Source organism: Bombus vancouverensis, chromosome 15 (assembly GCF_051014615.1).
Source record: "Bombus vancouverensis nearcticus chromosome 15, iyBomVanc1_principal, whole genome shotgun sequence".
In the NCBI taxonomy this organism is placed as follows: domain Eukaryota; kingdom Metazoa; phylum Arthropoda; class Insecta; order Hymenoptera; family Apidae; genus Bombus; species Bombus vancouverensis.
The window spans coordinates 4,295,268-4,316,642 of NC_134925.1; the positions used below are offsets into that span (position 1 = coordinate 4,295,268).

Here is a 21,375-nt window from a genome sequence, read left to right on the forward strand (position 1 = left end):
AGACCACAAGTACACCACGAAATAGGTTCTACCTTATAGATATTCAAATGTACTGTATATTTTTTCACATCAGAAACCGCGAAAAATAGAGTTTCTTAAACTGACCCTACCACATTTGTAGTAATTTTCAATAAATTTATTCATATGATATTTGTAAGCATTGATTTTTATATTTACAAATTAAAACCCCATATGTAATTAAAGATATGCCATAAATTTGAATAAAAACGATGTATAATTATGTTACCAATAGATTATATATTATTGGAGATTAATTTAAAAACACGTGCTAATTTAAATATAATCGAAATACAAAGAATCAAAAATAAATTTATTTTATTGTAACAAAATAAATCTATTACGGTTTCTTTACTTCTAATTGATATATTAGATATATTTTTTTGATTTTACAACTTATAGTTTTATGTTCATTGTATTTGTTTGGTGTAGATTATTCATTGCACTTTAATATATGTACAAGTAATACTAGATATCGTGTAACGTCGTAGCATAAACTGTTTGAAATTCTCTTTGTCTACCTACATTTCTGGATTTTTACAATTGAATATTTTTCATCTAATTTATAAATCACGTTTATAAAATCTAATACACTTATAAATTTTTATAAATGTACCTATAATTGGTTAAGCAATATTAATAATAAAACGATGGCATTTCACGAAGTTGATAAATTGACAGAAAACAAATCGTCTAATGAGTAAGATTAAAATATTTTTAACAATTAACTTCGAAATCAATTATTTAAAATTTATTCAAACATTCTCCTATATTTTGTTTTTTTATTATATTATTATATTACTTACTTTTACATGATTATTATATGTCAGGTGTATACATTTTTAAACAATAATCAAATAATTTTTATTGATTTTGTAAATTCCTATATCTTTTTTACATATATAAACTGCAGAAATTTTGTTTTTAGCGGAGAATTTACGTTATATGTAAGTGACTTACCTGGAGAACTAAATAAAGTATGTAAAATTATTAATAACTTTTTTATTATTACTAGTATGTACAATTATTGATTTCTTACTGATTTAAATACTTTTAAGACTTTTGTCACATTTGCAAAAATTTTATTTAAAAATAATAATAAAATGTATATAATTTGTGTGAATATCTGGATATAAGATATCCTATAAATGGATTATAATATTTTAGCAAGGCTTATTAGAAATTTTCAACCATTATGGAGAAGTTAAAGGATATTTTTACCGCCCAAATGCTAATTGGGCTTATATTACTTATGGTGCATATCATAATGCTGAAAATGCTATAAAAGATTTACATAATGTACTACCACTACGTCTGAAGATATCATTTGCTAAAGAAAGAGCTAGGAATGATGTAGCAAATACAAAAACATTTTCTACTAAAGATGTTACAGAAGAATATGAAAATTATAATATAATGAATGTTACAGTAACAGATAAGCAATTGTAAGTATATATTTATAGTCATCGTTTTTGTCATAATTATGTAATATAAGTTATGTAATATTAATTTATAAATATGTGCAGGATACAAACAAGAGGACGAAGCAGGCCCTTAGATGTATTCAAAAATGTAGAACCGAATCCAGGATTACCAAAATATGCTTATACGGCAGATAATGATTTATTGTATCCATATCCTTCTGACCCATATACGTATAATCCATATGAAAATGCAGAGCCTTATGCAAGTACAAACACATTGTGGGCAAGGTACTGTTAAAGGTTAAGTAAAATGTACATACATCATATATTGTTATATGGATTAATAGTTATTGAAAATATTTTAGAGGACAATTAGCTATTACTCCAGATGGCAAGAGACGTGTTGCACTTGGTCGGGGTTATACAATGTATGAAATCCCAGATCCTGATCCTGAAATACACAATCACATTAATAAAGTATATGAGAAACGTATTTCTGTAAGTAGAGTAATATGAAAGATTAAGAAAAAATATTCTTTACAATAATAATTTAATAATGTACGATTTGATGTAATAGAGCCTATATGAATATGGCAAAGACATGTTTCAAGATGCAATTGGAACATGCAAAGTATGTTCAAAAAAGACAAAGTATACATGTGAAAGATGCAATACTTTTTATTGCAGTAGAACTTGCCAAGTGACTAATTGGTCAAAACATAAGCTTGAATGTGAAGCTATCCCGTATGTACTCTCTCATAGTATTACATGTTGATAGTTAAAAAATATATGATACAATTAGAAGGCAGAAATACTTCTGGACCTTTAAATTTTGGTATCTTATTTTTAGAGCTTTAGTAACGACTATCCGTTCTATGCCTGTACTACAATCAAATGACGAACAGCAAAATTCTCCCAGAAATGTTTCTAATATTCAATTACCTCTTCGGCGGCCAAAGACGAATGCAGTAACAAAATCAAATGAAATAGAAGAAACAAGAAACTCTACAGGAAATAAGTCCTCTTTACACAAACAACCAATTCGAGAAGAAATTTTCAACAATAAGGCTAAAAGTCCACAAAAAGTAAATGATCAGGAAAACAATAAAAAATGGCAAAATTTTAGTGCCAATGATATTCAAGTGATGGAGAATGATATATCATTCTCTAAAAATACATTTTTATCAAAAACTGAATTTCAAGATGTAACAATAATTATAAAACAAAATCGCGAATGTTTTGTTCAAAAAGTAGAAGATCAGGATGCTATTTCAAAGTTAATGACTGAGTTACAACATGAAGCACAAAAAGCACAAAAGGTGGGACCAATCGTTGGAAATATTTATGCTGTAGAATATGAAAATGTATGGCATAGAGGTATAGTTACATGTTTAGATCCAGTAAAAGTACACTATATAGATTATGGTAATGAAGAAATTGTTGAAACAAATGATTTTCGTAAAATTGATAAATATGAGAATATTCCAAGATTTTGTGCTAAAATTCGATTATCTCAAAAAGCTTATGAGAAATATAAAAATTTCAAATATGAGGATGTAATAAGTGTAAAAATGATATCAGTTGATTCCAACAAAGTAATTAATGTTGAAGTTCAAAATGAGAATGATATATCAACATCAGAAGTAATTGAGACAAATAATGATCAAAATCTAAATACCTCAACTGTTGCAAAAGTTGATGATGAAACTATGGTTTCTTCAGAAATATCCACTAGCAGTAAAGCATTATATTCTTTATGCAAAGAAAAAAGTATAGTGAATGTTCTAACTGTTGGAGAAATTGGTATTCTAGAAATTCATGCAGAAATAAAGAATAATGCTTATGGTATTACATTATTGCCTAATAATGCAGTACCTCATTATGAAAAATTAGTGGCCGAATTACCTACAATGTGCACGCAAGCGGCAGAATGTTCAAATCATAGGTAAACAATAGCGATATACTATACATTATTTCAACGAATTAAACGTTGATATAGTTTGTAAAATTATTAATTTTTAGACCAAATCTAGGAGATTTAATATGTGGTCAAAGAGCTGACGGAGATTGGCTTAGGGGATATATTTTATCTCTGCAACCATCTTTAAAAATGGCTATAATAGATGAAGCTAGAATAATGCCAATTAATAGGACTGTCACATGCGATAAAGTCTTTTCAGATATTTATGCATTTGGTGTAATATGTGAAGTAACTGGTGCTAAACATAAATTTAATGTAAGATTTATAATATCTAATATGCTATTAAATATAATATATGTTACTTCTTAATCTCCCAATTATAACTTCTAGGAAGGTGATATGTGTGAATTTAAAGTAATAGGACAAACAGTTAATAACGAGCAAGGTAAAATTGAAATAGAAATTTTTAAAGAAGAGGTTAAGATAAAAGCTGCTGTAAAGCCTTGGATACCAATGCCTGAACAAAAAGGATTACAATATGCTGAATTGAAAAATGAATCTGAGGTATGATTTTTGGTTTTAACTTAAATAAAAATAGTTATTATTTTACTATTATTTTATTTATTTCACTATTGCTTTTGGAAAAAGTATCATTTTTTTTATGAAAACCATTTTTTCAGGTATGCCTTACTTCTTATCGAAGTCATATACTTCTATTTGTTCGTTCCTTAGATACTGCAGGTTTGGAACACTATAACCATGTTATGCAAAATGTTGCAAAATGTGCTCAAACATGTACGTAAAATAGTTGATAGGATTTAGTAAAAATTAAACTAACTTTGTATAAACTTGTATAAAATAAAAATACCATTTTGTTTTTTCTTTCCTATAGCTTCATTTTTAAAAGAACTGCCAGTTGTGGGGCAAATGGTAATAGCTCAGTTTGCTGACGAAAATTATTATCGTGCAATTGTTACTAAGATACAAGATGATAAAATTACAGTTTCGTATGTTGATTTTGGTAATACAGAAGTTACAGATATAAAGAAACTTAAGATTTTATCTGACAATTTAAAGGAGGTGGGGTGTAATTTAATATATGTATGATAATATAGTTTAAAAGTATTTGTATCTATTTAATCTATTAATCTAATTTTTAAAAAAAGCTCCGATCTTGTACAACAAAAGTCGTACTAAAAGATGTTCCTAAAGATGTTCCTATGACGAAAGAAGTAAATGATTATCTAGCTCACTTAGTAGGAACTGAAGTTCCTCTGTTATGTACATTTGATGGTATACCTTCCAAAGATGGTGTATATCTGAAATTTCATGATGGAGAAGACATTAATAAGGTGATAAGTAAATTACTCGAGCCGATATCTAAGGAAGTTGCTGAAGCTGGTAATTATTAAGAAATGGATAACAAGTATTTTTAATAAATGATATCATTTAAATTAATATTAATTCCCCTTGCAGATAAAACCTGTTATATGGCGGAGAATGTAAATACTGTTGATTTGGGAAATGTTGGTGATATCATTGAAGCACTTGTACTGCATCCTATTGAAAATGGTTACAGATACGCAATATGTCTCTTAGATTATGATTTAATGACTCATGTTTTTGACATAATGCCAAAAAAGGTAATCTTCGATTTCATAAACTTATATTCTGGCTTAATATAAATTTATATATATGTGTAACGCTTTTAAAGATGGCTGCATATTGCGAAACAACTGATTACTATATTCCTCGCGATAATGAGTTATGTCTTGCACTTTATGATGATGGGTGGTATCGTGCTATATGTATAAATCGTAGTTACACACATACAACATGTGCCGTGTTTTTTGTCGATTTTGGAAATACGGAGTTCGTCAGTCATAAAGATTTACGGCTTATGCCCAAAGATTTTACAACTCCAGATACACTTGCAAATATTTGTAACATTATTAGTACGTACATTTTGACTATTGTGTATATTTCAATCATTATTATTTTACTGTTTAATCATTATACAGTTACAGTTTTTTTAACATGATTTCACAGATATCGCACCTACTGATAGCAATGGACGATATTCTTCCCAAATCGAAAAACGAATATCAGAGTTAGTTGTTCCAGATAGTTGTATTAAAATAAAAATTATTGAGCGTGATCTGGAGTGTGGAATGTACAATGTGGAATTACCATTAGTTAAAGCCAAATTAATTGAAGAAGGTTTAATATCACCTTGAAAAAAAACATGCATCTCATTATGCAAAAAAGGAGAACATATTAGTTCTAATGTTTGAAGCTAAAATTGAGATATTTTTAGTTAAAATAGTTAAAACATGATTTGTTTCTTGAAAGTATTTTAACATTTGTAGAAGACATTCCACTCTTTGATATTATTGTATCTTCTCAAATAGTATGTAAGATCAGTACTTTTTGAACACTTTTTTTATATTTGCTTTTGTCAGTATTATATTTTGTTTCGGTGAATCTCTATATTCAACATACTTTCTGCAAGACATGTATTTTGTGTACAATTTATAATAAATATGAAGTGAAAGCAAAGAGTACGTCCAATTCTATACTGAAAGATAAATTTGTCGACTGCGGCTGTAATCTTTTCACTAATAAAAATTATAAAAAGTTTATAATTTTATAATAGGCACCTTTTTGTGTGTTCAGTACCTAATTTGATTGAAGTTATAGCTGATTTGATGATTTATCATACTAATCTAGCTCACAATCAGCTTAATAACCTACTTGATGTGTCTGTTCAGATGACAAATCGCTGCAAGCAACTGTCCGATTTAAATGATAGGGGGCATTCAAGCAACAGAAATAATAAATGATGCATGTTCAGATAAGACACCCTTACGGGGGTCTACTACGTAAGAATACTAATGCCATGAAAGGATGGCATACTTATGACAGCGTTTATGCATCAATACAGGTGATATATATAATAATTAATTGTTATTAATAAGACCTTCATTATTAAAACGTAAATGTTTCAGTATAAGAAATACATTTATAACATTCTGTAAAAAAAGGTTTTTTTCAAATTTATAATCATATCAATGTTGAAGTAAAAGGAAAAGTTCAAAACTGCAATTCCCTCGAAGAATAAATGTTAAGGACACGAAATTAGATGAAGGTGCACAGGCAAGTGTTTTAACGTGTTTAGAGAACGGACTCCGTCAGTTTCATTATTGTATGGCCCTGGTAAAGATCATACATTTGCATATTCATAGCTTAAAAATTTAGATGAATGTAATTAATAGAAAGTCCCGCGAGAACTATGTCTGTTGCATCAATTTCGGAACGTTTAACTGAAGCTGCAGGTGGTAAGATTTGTATGACGGAAAACAGTGCGTCAGTCGATACAGCCTTTACGGGGGAAATATGTATAATATTAGAAAATATTAAGAAAAAAAAAAAAAAAACGAAAGCAATTGGTAAATCTTGCGGATTTCATTTAACAAAATCAAAGTAGGATCGTTATCCGTGGCTAAGCTGTATCGAAACCGGGTATCTTGACGATCATGCTGGACTTAGGTAAGAACAAGAAAAACAACGGAATAATCTGTTTTATTTTATATGTTAAATGTTACAGTTGGTGATTGTTTAATTATTATCGATGGAAAGGATTTAATAGGACTAAAAATAATACAAATGACGGCTTTAATCCACCATTATGAAGGATGTGATTTAAAATAATTTATCTGGAGATACATTAACAAAGGTGAAAAAAAATAAGTCATAGTTGTGAAAGCAGCACTGCCAGCAGTGGTCTTCAAACTTGCGAATGCAATAATTGGAGTGATGTGTATACTCCGATAATAGACAGTTCCTTTATTATTAAAGAATTGCTCTTTAAATGTTTCTAGATATACGTTACGATATTTTAGAAAAATAACTACTACATCCATTTAAACCCGGGTTCTAGAATGCCCATTTTGTCTGGAAAGCTCAATGCCACCAATTCCTCAGTGTGTTCATGGTGATATCATTTGTATTGGATGTAGATCGAAAACACGTCAAATCGGACGTTAATTCGTCAAACACGAGAAAACGTCTGCTCCGATACTATATGATAATCTGTGATTTATGTATTATCCAATAACACAAATAGTTATTAACTAATGCCAGTAAACGTTAATTTAATTGAAGTTTATGGTATTAAAAAACGTGCGATTTATATCTTCGAATTGTATGTTTTATGTATTGAAAATAAATACGAAACTTGAGAGTGATCACATTTATTCTTGATTAATAATTTTGACATTGAATCGATAAATTTCTTAAATAAACTTTGTTCATTGCCACGGCCGCGCTGCTGTATAGTTAAATTAGTCGCGGTAGCCTTTACCTTACTGTAGTACAAGGTATTTACGCTAGAGTGAGCCACAGACCTATGCTGGTTCACAATTTTCATATACTGGTCATGCATGTTTTTCAGATTCATAAGTAGGTGATAATATTTTGATGTTTTTTTTTCGATTCTTTCGCAAATTTTCAAAATAGGTTCGGAATAATTTAACTTAAAATTGATAAATACGAGAATATTCCAAGATTTTATGCTAAAATTCGATTATCACAAAGAGCTTGTGAGAAATATACAAATTTCAAATACGAAGATATAATAAGTGTAAAAATGACATCGATTGATTCCAGCAAAATAGCTGATGTTGAAGTTAAAAATGAGAATGATATATCAACATCAGAAGTAATGCAGACAAATAATGATCGAAATCTAAATATCTCAACTGTTGCAAAAGTTGATGAGGAAACTGTGGTTTCTTCAGAAATATCCACTAGCAATAAAGCATTATACTCTTTTTGCAAAGAAAAAAGTATAGTGAATGCTCTAACTGTTGGAGAAGTGGGTACTCTCGAAATTCAGACAGAAATAAAGAATAATGCATATGGTATTACATTATTACCTAATAGAGCAGAACTTGACTATGAAAAATTAGTAATCGATTTGCCTAGAATGTGCTCGCAAATGGCAAAATGTTCAACTCATAGGTAAATAATAGCAATATGCCGTACATTATTTCAACAAATTAAACGTTAATATAGTTTTTAAAATTATTAAGTTTTAGACCAAATGTAGGAGATTTAATATGTGGTCGAAGAGCTGATGGAGATTGGCTTAGGGGATATGTTGTATCTAACCAACCATCCATAAGAATGGCTATGATAGAGGAAGCTAAAATAGTGCCAATTAATAAGATTGCTACATGCGATAAACTCTTTTCAGATATTAATGCTTTTGGTGCAATTTGTGAAGTGACTAATGCTAAACATAAATTTGAAGTAAGATTTATAATAACTAATATGCTGTTAAATATAATGTATGTTACTTCTTAATTTCTCAATTATAACTACTAGGAAGGTGACATGTGTGAATTTGAAGTAACAGGCCAAACACATAATAAGGAACAAGGCGGATTTGAAATATTAATTCTTAAAAAAGAGATGAATGTCTATCTGAAGATAGAAGCTACCGTAAAGCCTTGGATACCAATGCCTGAACAAATAGGGTTACAGTATGCTGAATTGAAAAATGAATCTGAGGTACGATCCTTGATTTTAATTTAGATAAAAGTATTTATTATTTTACTATTATTTTATTTATTTTACCATTGCTTTTGTACAAAGTATCATTTTTTCAGGTATGCCTTACTTCTTATCGAAGTCATATACATCTATTTGTTCGTCCCTTAGATACTGCAGGTTTGGAACACTATAACCATGTTATGCAAAATGTTGCAAAATGTGCTCAAACATGTACGTAAAATAGTTGATAGGATTTAGTAAAAATTAAACTAACTTTGTATAAACTTGTATAAAATAAAAATACCATTTTGTTTTTTCTTTCCTATAGCTTCATTTTTAAAAGAACTGCCAGTTGTGGGGCAAATGGTAATAGCTCAGTTTGCTGACGAAAATTATTATCGTGCAGTTGTTATTAAGATACAAGATGATAAAATTACAGTTTCGTATGTTGATTTTGGTAATACAGAAGTTACAAATATAAAGAAACTTAAGATTTTATCTGATAATTTGAAGGAGGTGGGTTATAATTTAATATATGTATGATAATATAGTTTAAAGGTATTTGTATCTATTTAATCTGTTAATCTAATTTTTAAAAAAAGCTCCGTTCTTGTACAACAAAAGTCGTACTAAAAGATGTTCCTAAAAATGTCCGTGTGACGAAAGAAGTGAATGATTATCTAGCTCAAATAGTAGGAACAAAAGTTCCTCTGTTATGTACATTTGAAGGTATGCCTTCCAAAGATGGTGTTTATCTGAAATTTCGTGATGGAAAAAGCATTAATAAAATGATAAGTAAATTACTCGAGCCGATATCTAAGAAAGCTGCTGAATGAATAGAAAAATGAATCTCAGTATTAGTTGCTCCCGATAGTTGCATTAAAATAAAAATTATTGGCCGTATGCTCGAAATTGTAATGTATAATGTGGAATTACTATTGGACAAAGCCAAATTAATTGAAGATGGTTTAATATCAGCTCGGGAAAAAAAGTGCCTTGTTTTGCGAAAGCAGAACATCTTAATTCTAATACTTGAAGCTAGAATTGAGATATTTTTAGTTAAAATAGTTAAAACATGATTTGTTATTTGAAAGTATTTTAATATTTGTAGAAGACATTCCACACTTTGATATTATTGTATCTTCTGTTATTTAGCAATTCAAAAATTTGATATCTTAAATTAGAAATTGCAATATGTCAGTCAATTACTATGTAAGATCAGTACTTTTGAACACTTTTTTTATATTTGCTTTTGTCAATATTATGTTTTATTTCCGTGAATCTCTATATTCAGCATACTTTTTGCGAGACTTGTATTTTGTGTACAATTTATAATAAATATGAAGTGAAAATAAAGAGTACGCCCAGTGCAGTTAATTCTATACTGAAAGATAAATTTGTCGACTGTGGTAATCTTTTCACTAATAAAAAGTATGAACTTTTTATAATTTTATAATGGGCATTTTTTGCGTGTTCAGTACCTAATTTAAGTGAAATTATAGCTGATTTGACGATTTATCATTCTAACCTATCTCGCAATCAGCTGACTAACCTCCTTGATGTGTCTGTTCAGATGACAGATCGCTGTAAGCAACTGTTCAGTTTAAATAATACGAGGCTTCCAAACAATAGGAGTAATAAATGATGAATGTTCAAATAAGACACCCTTACGAGGGTCTATTACATAAATATACTAATGCCATGAAAGGATGGCAATATCGTTGGTTTATACTTAGACCAGAGACTGGAGAATTGCACTATTTTTTAAGCGAATCTGAACGAAATCAACGACCACGATGCTCGATATATTTAGCTGGTGCAGTGATTGCGCCGAGTGATGAAGATTCTAATACCTTCACCGTTAATTCTGCTACAGGTATTTAGAGCTTGTCATGTAATATAACGCCTCACCCTTTACAAGCTCGTGTAATATAGTAACCAAAGTATAACACTTATGATAACTTTTATGCATCAATATAGGTGATATGATAAAATTAAGAGCCACAGACGCCCGAGCTCGTCAAGAGTGGGTTGACAAACTGCGAGCTGTTACAGAAATGTATACTAGAGCAATAGCTAGTAGTCATCCTCCTTTACCTCCAAGAGAACATTCTGCCAATACCAACAGAAATCCAGTTGCCAAACTGGAAGTTTTAGACGCATTTGCTAATTGTCAAGAGCAATTAAGAAAAGTAGAAAAGCATAATCTTGCATTAGCCCAAACCATTGAGAACTCAAGTTTAAATTTAGATCCCGATTTGTTAGTACTTAAAGCAACTGCACATACTACTTTACATATATTAAATCAATGCCTCAATATATTATATCAGTAACTTATTAGAAATTTTGTTATCATTCATCAAAAACATGAAAGAATTATTTTATCAATTATTATCAAAATGTATCAAGTGCACTCCATTTAATTTGGGTAGGTTATATTTTTGATTTGTTATTGACGATCCAGTTGTGTGATCTTCCAAGTCAGCGACATGTGAAATATTGCTTTCTTATTAATTGCTAGATAAAAACAAATAATTACCACATTTCTAATATTTTTCAATATAAGGTCTTGCTATGGTGTGGCATTGTTTCAAACCTTTAAATCTATATATATAGATACTAATCGGATTGATATAGAATTAAACAAATGTTTGTAATTATTGTACGTAGACATATGAATAAAAAAATATACTCACATATATAATAATTAATTATTATTAACAAGGCCTTCGTTATTAAAACGTAAATGTTTCAGTATAAGAAATACATTTATAACATTCTGTAAAAAAAGGTTTTTTTCAAATTTATAATCATATCAATGTTGAAGTAAAAGGAAAAGTTCAAAACTGCAATTCCCTCGAAGAATAAATGTTAAGGACACGAAATTAGGTGAAGGTGCACAGGCAAGTGTTTTAACGTGTTTAGAGAACGGACTCCGTCAGTTTCATTATTGTATGGCCCTGGCAAAGATCATACATTTGCATATTCATAGCTTAAAAATTTAGATGAATGTAATTAATAGAAAGTCCCGCGAGAACTATGTCTGTTGCATCAATTTCGGAACGTTTAACTGAAGCTGCAGGTGGTAAGATTTGTATGACGGAAAACAGTGCGTCAGTCGATACAGCCTTTACGGGGGAAATATGTATAATATTAGAAAATATTAAGAAAAAAAAAAAAAAAACGAAAGCAATTGGTAAATCTTGCGGATTTCATTTAACAAAATCAAAGTAGGATCGTTATCCGTGGCTAAGCTGTATCGAAACCGGGTATCTTGACGATCATGCTGGACTTAGGTAAGAACAAGAAAAACAACGGAATAATCTGTTTTATTTTATATGTTAAATGTTACAGTTGGTGATTGTTTAATTATTATCGATGGAAAGGGTTTAATAGGACTAAAAATAATACAAATGACGGCTTTAATCCACCATTATGAAGGATGTGATTTAAAATAATTTATCTGGAGATACATTAACGAAGGAGTAAAAGAATTTGCGTAGCAGTGAAAGAACCATTGCCAGAAGTGGCCTGTAAACTTGCAGACGCTTTGCGATATTTTAGAAAATTGATTATTAAATTCATCTAGACCCGAGTTCTAGAATGCTCAGTTTTTCAGGAAATCTCACTGCCACCAAGTCCTTGGTTTGTTCATGGTCATATCGTTAGTGTTGGATGTAGATTGAAAACACGTCAAGTCGGACATCAAATCATCAAACACGAGAATACGTCTGCTAGGATTTTACATGATTGTTTATGATCTATTCATTATCCAATAACACGAATAGTTATTAACTAATGCCAGTAAACATTAATTTAATTGAAGTTTATGGTACTAAGAAACGTGCGATTTATATCTTCGAAATGTGTGTCTTCTGAATCAAAATGGAATACGAAATTTGAGAGCGATCACAGTTATTATTGACTAATAATTCCTACGTTTAATCAATAAACTTGTTAAATAAAGTTTGTTCATTTCCTCGGCCAGGCTGCTGTATAGTTAAATTAGCCGTAGTACAAGGTATTGTAGTACAAGGTATTTACGCTAGAGTGAGCCACAGGTCTATACTGTTTCAAAATGTGAATATAGTGATGATGTTCCAACCTATGTTATCCATTTTCGGATTCGTAAGTAACCGAAAACTGTTTTATGTTCTTTTTGGATCCTTTTGCTAATTTTCAGAATGGGTTTGGAATAATTTAATCTAAAATTGAGTAATACAAGTATATTCCAAGATTTTGTGTTAAAATTCGGTTATCTCGAAAAGCTCGTGAGAAATATACAAATTTCAAATACGAGGATATAATAAGTGTAAAAATGACATCGGTTGATTCCAGCAAAGTAGCTGATGTTGAAGTTAAAAATGAGAATGATGTATCAACATCGGAATTAATGCAGACAAATAATGATCAAAATCCAAATACCTCAACTATTGCAAAAGATGATGAGGAAACTGTGCTTCCTTCAGATTTATTCGCTTACGATCCAGCGAATTATTCTTTCTGCAAACAAAATAGTATAGTTAATACTCTAACTGTTGGAGAAGTGGGTACTCTCGAAATTGTTTCAGAAATAAGGGAGGGTGTATATGGTATTACATTGTGGCCTGAGAGAGATTATGATGACTTTTTCGAGCAAATGAGTTCAGTAATCCCGGAAACTACTGTATGGAAGAATCGTAGGTAAATAATAGCAATATCCCATACATTATTTAAACAAATTAATTAAACAAATTAAATGTTAATATATTTTGCAAAAATTATTAATTTTTAGACCAAACATAGGAGATTTTGTATTTGGTCTAAACTTTGATACACGTTGGATTAGGGGATATGTTGTATGTGTGATACCATACTTAAAAATGGCTATGGTAGACCAAGCTAAAATAGTGTTTGTTCTTCAGCTTGCTACATGCAAACCACCGCTTTTAGATATGCCTGCATTAGGTGGATTATGTGAATTAACTGATGCTACACATAAACTGAAGGTAAGATGTACAGTATCTAATATGCTGTTAAGTATATTGTATGTTACTTCTTAATTTCTCAACTATAACTTGTAGGAAGGTGAAGCGCTTGAATTTAAAGTAACAGGCCAAACAGATAATGAAGAACAAGACGGATTTGAAATATTGATTCTTAATGGAGATTATGAGTTAAAAGCTACTGTAAAGCCTTATATTCCAACGGTGGAGCAAGTGGGAATACTATGTGGTGATGTGACTAATGGACGTGAGGTATGATTTTTGATTTTAATTTAGATAAAAATAGTTATTATTTTACTATTATTTTATTTACTTTGCTATTGCTTTTCGTCAAAGTATCATTTCTTTATTACAACCATTTTTACAGGTATGCATTACTGGTTATCGAAATCATATACATCTATTTGTTCGTCCCTTAGATGCTCTAGGTGTGGCACGCTATAACTTTATTATGGAAACTGTTGGAAAATGCGCTGAAACATGTACGTAATATGGTTGATAACATTTTATAAGAATTAAACTTAAACACAAAGTTTTGTATAAACTTGTATAAAATAAAAAAGAACTATTTTTCTTTCTTTTCTAAAGCTCCATTTTTAAAGGATCCAAAAGTTGGTCAAACGGTATTAGCAATGAACACTGATGGAAAATACTGTCGTGCACGTATTCTTGAAGTACATGAAGTTGGAGTGGAAGTTATCTACCGTGATCTTGGTCGTAGAGAGTATGTAGATCCGGAGAAACTTAAGGTTCATCCTGATAGTTTGGAAGAGGTCGGTTATAATTTAATATATATTTGATAATATATTTTAAAAGTATTTATATTTATTTAATCTATTAATCTAATTTTTAAAATAGATTGGATATTTTATGTCAAAACTAAAACTACAAGGTGTTTATCCAGATATCCCACCACTACAAGACATAATTGATCTTCTGGACAACCTAGTGGATAATAAAGTTCCTCTGATATGTACATATGATGGTATACCTTCCATAGATGGTGTATATCTGAAATTTCGTGACGGAAAAACCCTTAATGATATGATATGTAAATGTATCGAGAAGAATTGTGAGATAACTTCTGAGTAAATAGAAAAATTAATCTCAGAATTAGTTGCTCCAGATAGCTGTATTAAAACAAAAATTATTGAGCGTGAACTTGTATCTGTGTGTCGTCTATAATGTGTAATTACCATTGGTTAAAGCCAAATTAATTGGTGAATGTTTAATATCACATCGGGGGCAAAAAAAAGAAACAAAAAAAAAACGTGCATCTCATTATGCAAAAGGAGAACATATTAGTTATAATGTTTGAAGCTAAAATTGAGATATTTTTAGTTAAAATAGTTAAAACATAATTTGTTTCTTGAAAGTATTTTAACATTTGTATAAGACATTCCACTCTTTGATATTATTGTATCTTCTCAAATAGTATGTAAGATCAGTATTTTTTGAACACTTTTTTTATATTTACTTTTGTCAGTACTATATTTTATTTCGGTGAATCTCTATATTCAACATACTTCCTGCGAGACTTGTATTTTGTGTACAATTTATAATAAATATGAAGCGAAAGCAAAGAGTACGTCCAATGCAGTTAATTCTATACTGAAAGATAAATTTGTCGACTGCGGAAATCTTTTCAGTAATAAAAATTATGAACTTTTCGTAATTTTATAATAGGTATTTTTTGTGTGTTCAGTACCTAATTTAATTGAAGTTATAGCTGATTGGATGATTTACCATCAAAACGTATCTCACAATCAGCTTACTAAGCTACTTGATGTGTCTGTTCAGATGACAGATCGCTGTAAGCAACTGTAACACCTCACCATTTACAAGCTCGTGTAATATAGTAACTAAAGTATAATACTTACGATAGCGTTTATGCATCAATACAGGTGATATATACAGGGTGGTTGGGAACTGGTGATACAAGCGGAAAGGGGGTGATGCTACGCGAAAAAAGAAGTCGAAAATATAGAATAAAAATTTTTCGTTTGGGGCTTTGTTTTCGAGGAAATCGACTTTGAATTTTCGCTGGGTACGCGTGCACTATATCACGTCTCGTTATAACGGATCTCACTGTAGATCGTTGCTCGATGGAAAAATTAAAAAAAAAAATTTTCATTCTATATTTCCGACTTCTTTTTTCGCGTAGAATCACCCCCTTTCCGCTTGTACCACCAGTTACCAACCAGCCAGTATAATAATTAATTATTATTAACAAGGCCTTCGTTATTAAAACGTAAATGTTTCAGTATAAGAAATACACTTATAACATTCTGTAAAAAAACGTTTTTTTCAAATTTATAATCAATGTTGAAGTAAAAGGAAAAGTTCAAAACTGCAATTCCCTCGAAGAATAAATGTTAAGGACACGAAATTAGGTGAAGGTGCACAGGCAAGTGTTTTAACGTGTTTAGAGAACGGACTCCGTCAGTTTCATTATTGTATGGCCCTGGCAAAGATCATACATTTGCATATTCATAGCTTAAAAATTTAGATGAATGTAATTAATAGAAAGTCCCGCGAGAACTATGTCTGTTGCATCAATTTCGGAACGTTTAACTGAAGCTGCAGGTGGTAAGATTTGTATGACGGAAAACAGTGCGTCAGTCGATACAGCCTTTACGGGGGAAATATGTATAATATTAGAAAATATTAAGAAAAAAAAAAAAAAAAAAACGAAAGCAATTGGTAAATCTTGCGGATTTCATTTAACAAAATCAAAGTAGGATCGTTATCCGTGGCTAAGCTGTATCGAAACCGGGTATCTTGACGATCATGCTGGACTTAGGTAAGAACAAGAAAAACAACGGAATAATCTGTTTTATTTTATATGTTAAATGTTACAGTTGGTGATTGTTTAATTATTATCGATGGAAAGGATTTAATAGGACTAAAAATAATACAAATGACGGCTTTAATCCACCATTATGAAGGATGTGATTTAAAATAATTTATCTGGAGATACATTAACGAAGGAGTAAAAGAATTTGCGTAGCAGTGAAAGAACCATTGCCAGAAGTGGCCTGTAAACTTGCAGACGCTTTGCGATATTTTAGAAAATTGATTATTAAATTCATCTAGACCCGAGTTCTAGAATGCTCAGTTTTTCAGGAAATCTCACTGCCACCAAGTCCTTGGTTTGTTCATGGTCATATCGTTTGTATTGGATGTAGATTGAAAACACGTCAAGTCGGACATCAAATCATCAAACACGAGAATACGTCTGCTAGGATTTTACATGATTGTTTATGATCTATTCATTATCCAATAACACGAATAGTTATTAACTAATGCCAGTAAACATTAATTTAATTGAAGTTTATGGTACTAAGAAACGTGCGATTTATATCTTCGAAATGTGTGTCTTATGAATCAAAATGGAATACGAAATTTGAGAGCGATCACAGTTATTATTGACTAATAATTCCTACGTTTAATCAATAAACTTGTTAAATAAAGTTTGTTCATTTCCTCGGCCAGGCTGCTGTATAGTTAAATTAGCCGTAGTAGCTTTTACCTTATTGTAGTACAAGGTATTTACGCTAGAGTGAGACCACAGGTCTATACTGTTTCAAAATGTGAATATAGTGATGATGTTCCAACCTATGTTATCCATTTTCGGATACGTAAGTAACAGAAAACTGTTTTATGTTCTTTTTGGATCCTTTTGCTAATTTTCTGAATGGGTTTGGAATAATTTAATCTAAAATTGAGTAATACAAGTATATTCCAAGATTTTGTGTTAAAATTCGGTTATCTCAAGAAGCTCGTGAGAAATATACAAATTTCACAGGCGCGGATATAATACGTGTAAAAATGGAATCAGGCGATTCGGGCGAAATAGTTCAAGTTCATGACGACGCGAATTTAATAACACACATAGTACTTCCGACGAATTGTGATAAAGATTCAGATACCTCAACTGCTGCAAGTGTTATTGAGAAAGCTGTGGTTTCTTCAGATTTATTCGCCTACGATCCTGCAAAATATTCTTTCTGCAAAGAAAAAAGTATCGTTAATACTCTAAATGTTGGAGGAACGGGTACGTTCCGCTTTGTGACAGAAATAAAGGAGGGTGTATATGGTATTGATATATGGCCTGAAGGTACAGATGCTGATTATGAGAGTTTCGTGGTTGAAACAGAATCATCGCTCCCGGAACGTACTCAATGGTCAAATCATAGGTAAATAATAGTAATATCCTATACATTATTTAAACAAGTTAATTAAACAAATTAAACGTTAATACACTTTGCAAAAATTATTAATTTTTAGACCAAATATAGGAGATTTTGTATTTGGTCAATTGGTGGATACCACTTGGGTTAGGGGATATGTTACATGTGTGCTACCATACTTAACACTGGCTATGATCGACGAAACTAGATTAGTGCGAGTTAGTCACCTTGCTACGTGCGAACCACCCCTTTCAGATATGTATGCATATACTGGAGTATGTGAATTAACTGATACTACATATAAATTGCAGGTAAGATGTACGGAATCTAATATGCTGTTAAATATAATGTATGTTAATTCTTAATTTCTCAACTACATCTTGTAGGAATATAAGGAATATCAATTTAGAGTAATAGGCCGAACAGATGATGAGAAACCAGACGAATTTGAAATATTAATTCTTAAAGGAGATTCTGAGTTAAAAGCTACTATAAAGCCTTGGATTCCAATGCCGGAACAATTGGGTATACCGTGTACTGATGTGGATCATGGAACTACGGTATGATTTTTGGTTTTAATTTAAATAAAGATAGTTATTATTTTACTATTATTTTATTTATTTTACTATTGCTTTTGGTCAAAGTATCATTTCTTTATTAAAACTATTTTTTCAGGTATGCCTTACTTCTTATCAAAGTCATATAATTATGTTCGTTCGTCCCTTAAATACTCTAGGTGTGGCACGCCATAACTTTATTATGGAAACTGTTGCAAAATGCGCTGAAACATGTACGTAATATGGTTGATAACATTTGATAAGAATTAAACTAACTTTGTATAAACTCGTATAAAACAAAAATAACATTTTTCTTTCTTTTTTAAAGCTAAATTTTTGGAACATCCACGTATTGGGCAAATGGCATTAGCACTGAGTCGTGATGGCAATTATTATCGTGGAAGCATTATTACTGTAAGGAAGGAACAAGTGGAACTTATTCTCTATGATCTTGGTTCTAGAGAATATGTAGATAGGAAGAAACTTAAGATCTATCCTAAGTTTTTGAAGCAGGTGGGTTATAATTTAATATATGTTTGATAATATATTTTAAAAGTATTTATATCTATTTAATCTATTTAATCTGTTAATCCAATTTTTACAATAGCTTGGACATTGTATATCAACAATCTTTCTACGAGGTATGCCTAAACATATCCCCCCGTTGACACCAATAATTAAACTTCTGGACAACCTAGTGGAAAATAAAGTCCCTCTGATATGTACATATGATGGTGTACCATGCACTGAAGGTGTAGTCCTGAAATATCCTGATGGAGAAAGCGTTAATAATATGATACATAAATGTATCGAGCCGTATCTTGTGAAACCTTCTTCTAAACAGAAAAATTAATCTAAGAATTAGTTGCTCCAGATAGCTGTATTAAAACAAAAATTATTGAGCGTGAACTTGTATCTGTGTGTCGTCTATAATGTGTAATTACCATTGGTTAAAGCCAAATTAATTGGTGAATGTTTCATATCAGATCGGGGGCAAAAAAAAGATACAAAAAAAAACATGCATCTCATTATACAAAAGGAGAACATATTAGCTATAATGTTTGAAGCTAAAATTGAGATATTTTTAGTTAAAATAGTTAAAACATGATTTGTTTCTTGAAAGTACTTTAACATTTGTAGAAGACATTCCACTCTATGATATTATTGTATCTTCTCAAATAGTATGTAAGATCAGTACTTTTTGAACACATTTTATATTTACTTTTGACAGTCCTATATTTTGTTTCGGTAAATCTCTATATTCAACATACTTCCTGCGAGACTTGTATTTTGTGTACAATTTATAATAAATATGAAGCGAAAGCAAGGAGTACGTCCAATGCAGTTAATTCTATACTGAAAGATAAATTTGTCGACTGCGGAAATCTTTTCAGTAATAAAAATTATGAACTTTTAAATCTATATATATAGATACTAATCGGATTGATATAGAATTAAACAAATGTTTGTGATTATTGTACGTAGACATATGAATAAAAAAATATAGTCACGTATATAATAATTAATTATTATTAACAAGGCCTTCGTTATTAAAACGTAAATGTTTCAGTATAAGAAATACACTTATAACATTCTGTAAAAAAACGTTTTTTTCAAATTTATAATCAATGTTGAAGTAAAAGGAAAAGTTCAAAACTGCAATTCCCTCGAAGAATAAATGTTAAGGACACGAAATTAGGTGAAGGTGCACAGGCAAGTGTTTTAACGTGTTTAGAGAACGGACTCCGTCAGTTTCATTATTGTATGGTCCTGGTAAAGATCATACATTTGCATATTCATAGCTTAAAAATTTAGATGAATGTAATTAATAGAAAGTCCCGCGAGAACTATGTCTGTTGCATCAATTTCGGAACGTTTAACTGAAGCTGCAGGTGGTAAGATTTGTATGACGGAAAACAGTGCGTCAGTCGATACAGCCTTTACGGGGGAAATATGTATAATATTAGAAAATATTAAGAAAAAAAAAAAAAACGAAAGCAATTGGTAAATCTTGCGGATTTCATTTAACAAAATCAAAGTAGGATCGTTATCCATGGCTAAGCTGTATCGAAACCGGGTATCTTGACGATCATGCTGGACTTAGGTAAGAACAAGAAAAACAACGGAATAATCTGTTTTATTTTATATGTTAAATGTTACAGTTGGTGATTGTTTAATTATTATCGATGGAAAGGATTTAATAGGACTAAAAATAATACAAATGACGGCTTTAATCCACCATTATGAAGGATGTGATTTAAAATAATTTATCTGGAGATACATTAACGAAGGAGTAAAAGAATTTGCGTAGCAGTGAAAGGACCATTGCCAGAAGTGGCCTGTAAACTTGCAGACGCTTTGCGATATTTTAGAAAATTGATTATTAAATTCATCTAGACTCGAGTTCTAGAATGCTCAGTTTTTCAGGAAATCTCACTGCCACCAAGTCCTTGGTTTGTTCATGGTCATATCGTTTGTGTTGGATGTAGATTGAACACACGTCAAGTCGGACATCAAATCATCAAACACGAGAATACGTCTGCTAGGATTTTACATGATTGTTTATGATCTATTCATTATCCAATAACACGAATAGTTATTAACTAATGCCAGTAAACATTAATTTAATTGAAGTTTATGGTACTAAGAAACGTGCGATTTATATCTTCGAAATGTGTGTCTTATGAATCAAAATGGAATACGAAATTTGAGAGCGATCAC

The 21,375-nt window shown here is 30.5% G+C and overlaps 5 protein-coding genes across 14 annotated transcripts; all 5 read left to right on the forward strand.

Moving 5' to 3' along the window:
• The first annotated feature begins 490 nt into the window (after positions 1–490).
• Positions 491–17,377, forward strand: LOC117157354 (uncharacterized). Of its 8 annotated transcripts, XR_013060197.1 has the most exons (17): positions 491–718; positions 947–995; positions 1,186–1,463; positions 1,545–1,730; positions 1,808–1,940; positions 2,020–2,186; positions 2,293–3,387; positions 3,465–3,678; positions 3,754–3,927; positions 4,044–4,158; positions 4,256–4,443; positions 4,530–4,764; positions 4,840–5,006; positions 6,135–6,307; positions 16,169–16,311; positions 16,401–16,707; positions 16,766–17,377. XR_013060197.1 is itself a non-coding variant. In XM_076625030.1 (16 exons), the coding sequence occupies exons 1-16, from the start codon at positions 669–671 to the stop codon at positions 6,136–6,138; spliced, it is 3,357 nt and encodes a 1,118-aa protein (XP_076481145.1). In that variant the 5' UTR covers positions 491–668; the 3' UTR covers positions 6,139–6,307. The 8 variants fall into 8 exon arrangements, 4 of the variants coding, with proteins under 4 accessions (XP_076481145.1, XP_076481146.1, XP_076481147.1 ...); XR_013060195.1 differs by having other exon boundaries at positions 16,169–16,707; XR_013060198.1 differs by lacking the exon at positions 16,401–16,707.
• Positions 7,093–10,296, forward strand: LOC117157357 (uncharacterized). 2 transcript variants are annotated; one of them, XM_033335367.2, is made up of 6 exons: positions 7,093–8,385; positions 8,457–8,676; positions 8,752–8,937; positions 9,036–9,150; positions 9,248–9,435; positions 9,522–10,296. In XM_033335367.2, exons 1-6 carry the CDS (start codon positions 8,012–8,014, stop codon positions 9,753–9,755), a joined length of 1,317 nt encoding a protein of 438 aa, XP_033191258.1. In that variant the 5' UTR covers positions 7,093–8,011; the 3' UTR covers positions 9,756–10,296. The 2 variants fall into 2 exon arrangements, with proteins under 2 accessions (XP_033191258.1, XP_033191260.1); XM_033335369.2 differs by having other exon boundaries at positions 8,463–8,676.
• On the forward strand, positions 10,209–11,626 carry LOC117157368 (oxysterol-binding protein-related protein 11). 2 transcript variants are annotated; one of them, XM_076625045.1, is made up of 3 exons: positions 10,209–10,350; positions 10,493–10,795; positions 10,900–11,626. In XM_076625045.1, exons 2-3 carry the CDS (start codon positions 10,561–10,563, stop codon positions 11,250–11,252), a joined length of 588 nt encoding a protein of 195 aa, XP_076481160.1. In that variant the 5' UTR covers positions 10,209–10,350; positions 10,493–10,560; the 3' UTR covers positions 11,253–11,626. The 2 variants fall into 2 exon arrangements, with proteins under 2 accessions (XP_076481160.1, XP_033191277.1); XM_033335386.2 differs by lacking the exon at positions 10,209–10,350 and having other exon boundaries at positions 10,383–10,795.
• On the forward strand, positions 13,023–15,587 carry LOC117157363 (uncharacterized). Its single transcript, XM_033335379.2, has 6 exons — positions 13,023–13,602; positions 13,694–13,907; positions 13,983–14,156; positions 14,272–14,386; positions 14,493–14,677; positions 14,763–15,587. The coding sequence occupies exons 1-6, from the start codon at positions 13,238–13,240 to the stop codon at positions 14,994–14,996; spliced, it is 1,287 nt and encodes a 428-aa protein (XP_033191270.1). The 5' UTR covers positions 13,023–13,237; the 3' UTR covers positions 14,997–15,587.
• A 205-nt stretch (positions 17,378–17,582) lies between the features above and the next one.
• Positions 17,583–20,176, forward strand: LOC117157359 (uncharacterized). The gene is made up of 6 exons (XM_033335372.2): positions 17,583–18,103; positions 18,195–18,408; positions 18,484–18,657; positions 18,773–18,887; positions 18,983–19,167; positions 19,262–20,176. Exons 1-6 carry the CDS (start codon positions 17,736–17,738, stop codon positions 19,505–19,507), a joined length of 1,302 nt encoding a protein of 433 aa, XP_033191263.2. The 5' UTR covers positions 17,583–17,735; the 3' UTR covers positions 19,508–20,176.
• The last annotated feature ends 1,199 nt before the right edge of the window (positions 20,177–21,375 follow it).

Excerpts from the sequence above, each read along its gene's own strand:
- LOC117157354 (XM_033335360.2), top strand. The coding sequence starts at position 669 with ATGGCATTTCACGAAGTTGATAAATTGACAGAAAACAAATCGTCTAAT. Across the intron at positions 1,731-1,807 it reads ACAAACACATTGTGGGCAAG|AGGACAATTAGCTATTACTC; the intron begins GTACTGTTAAAG and ends AAAATATTTTAG. Across the intron at positions 3,928-4,043 it reads AATTGAAAAATGAATCTGAG|GTATGCCTTACTTCTTATCG; the intron begins GTATGATTTTTG and ends CCATTTTTTCAG.
- LOC117157357 (XM_033335367.2), top strand. The coding sequence starts at position 8,012 with ATGACATCGATTGATTCCAGCAAAATAGCTGATGTTGAAGTTAAAAAT. Across the intron at positions 9,151-9,247 it reads TGCAAAATGTGCTCAAACAT|CTTCATTTTTAAAAGAACTG; the intron begins GTACGTAAAATA and ends TCTTTCCTATAG. Across the intron at positions 9,436-9,521 it reads TATCTGATAATTTGAAGGAG|CTCCGTTCTTGTACAACAAA; the intron begins GTGGGTTATAAT and ends TTTTAAAAAAAG.
- LOC117157368 (XM_076625045.1), top strand. The coding sequence starts at position 10,561 with ATGATGAATGTTCAAATAAGACACCCTTACGAGGGTCTATTACATAAA. Across the intron at positions 10,796-10,899 it reads CACCGTTAATTCTGCTACAG|GTGATATGATAAAATTAAGA; the intron begins GTATTTAGAGCT and ends GCATCAATATAG.
- LOC117157363 (XM_033335379.2), top strand. The coding sequence starts at position 13,238 with ATGACATCGGTTGATTCCAGCAAAGTAGCTGATGTTGAAGTTAAAAAT. Across the intron at positions 13,603-13,693 it reads ACTGTATGGAAGAATCGTAG|ACCAAACATAGGAGATTTTG; the intron begins GTAAATAATAGC and ends ATTAATTTTTAG. Across the intron at positions 13,908-13,982 it reads ATGCTACACATAAACTGAAG|GAAGGTGAAGCGCTTGAATT; the intron begins GTAAGATGTACA and ends TATAACTTGTAG.
- LOC117157359 (XM_033335372.2), top strand. The coding sequence starts at position 17,736 with ATGGAATCAGGCGATTCGGGCGAAATAGTTCAAGTTCATGACGACGCG. Across the intron at positions 18,104-18,194 it reads ACTCAATGGTCAAATCATAG|ACCAAATATAGGAGATTTTG; the intron begins GTAAATAATAGT and ends ATTAATTTTTAG. Across the intron at positions 18,409-18,483 it reads ATACTACATATAAATTGCAG|GAATATAAGGAATATCAATT; the intron begins GTAAGATGTACG and ends TACATCTTGTAG.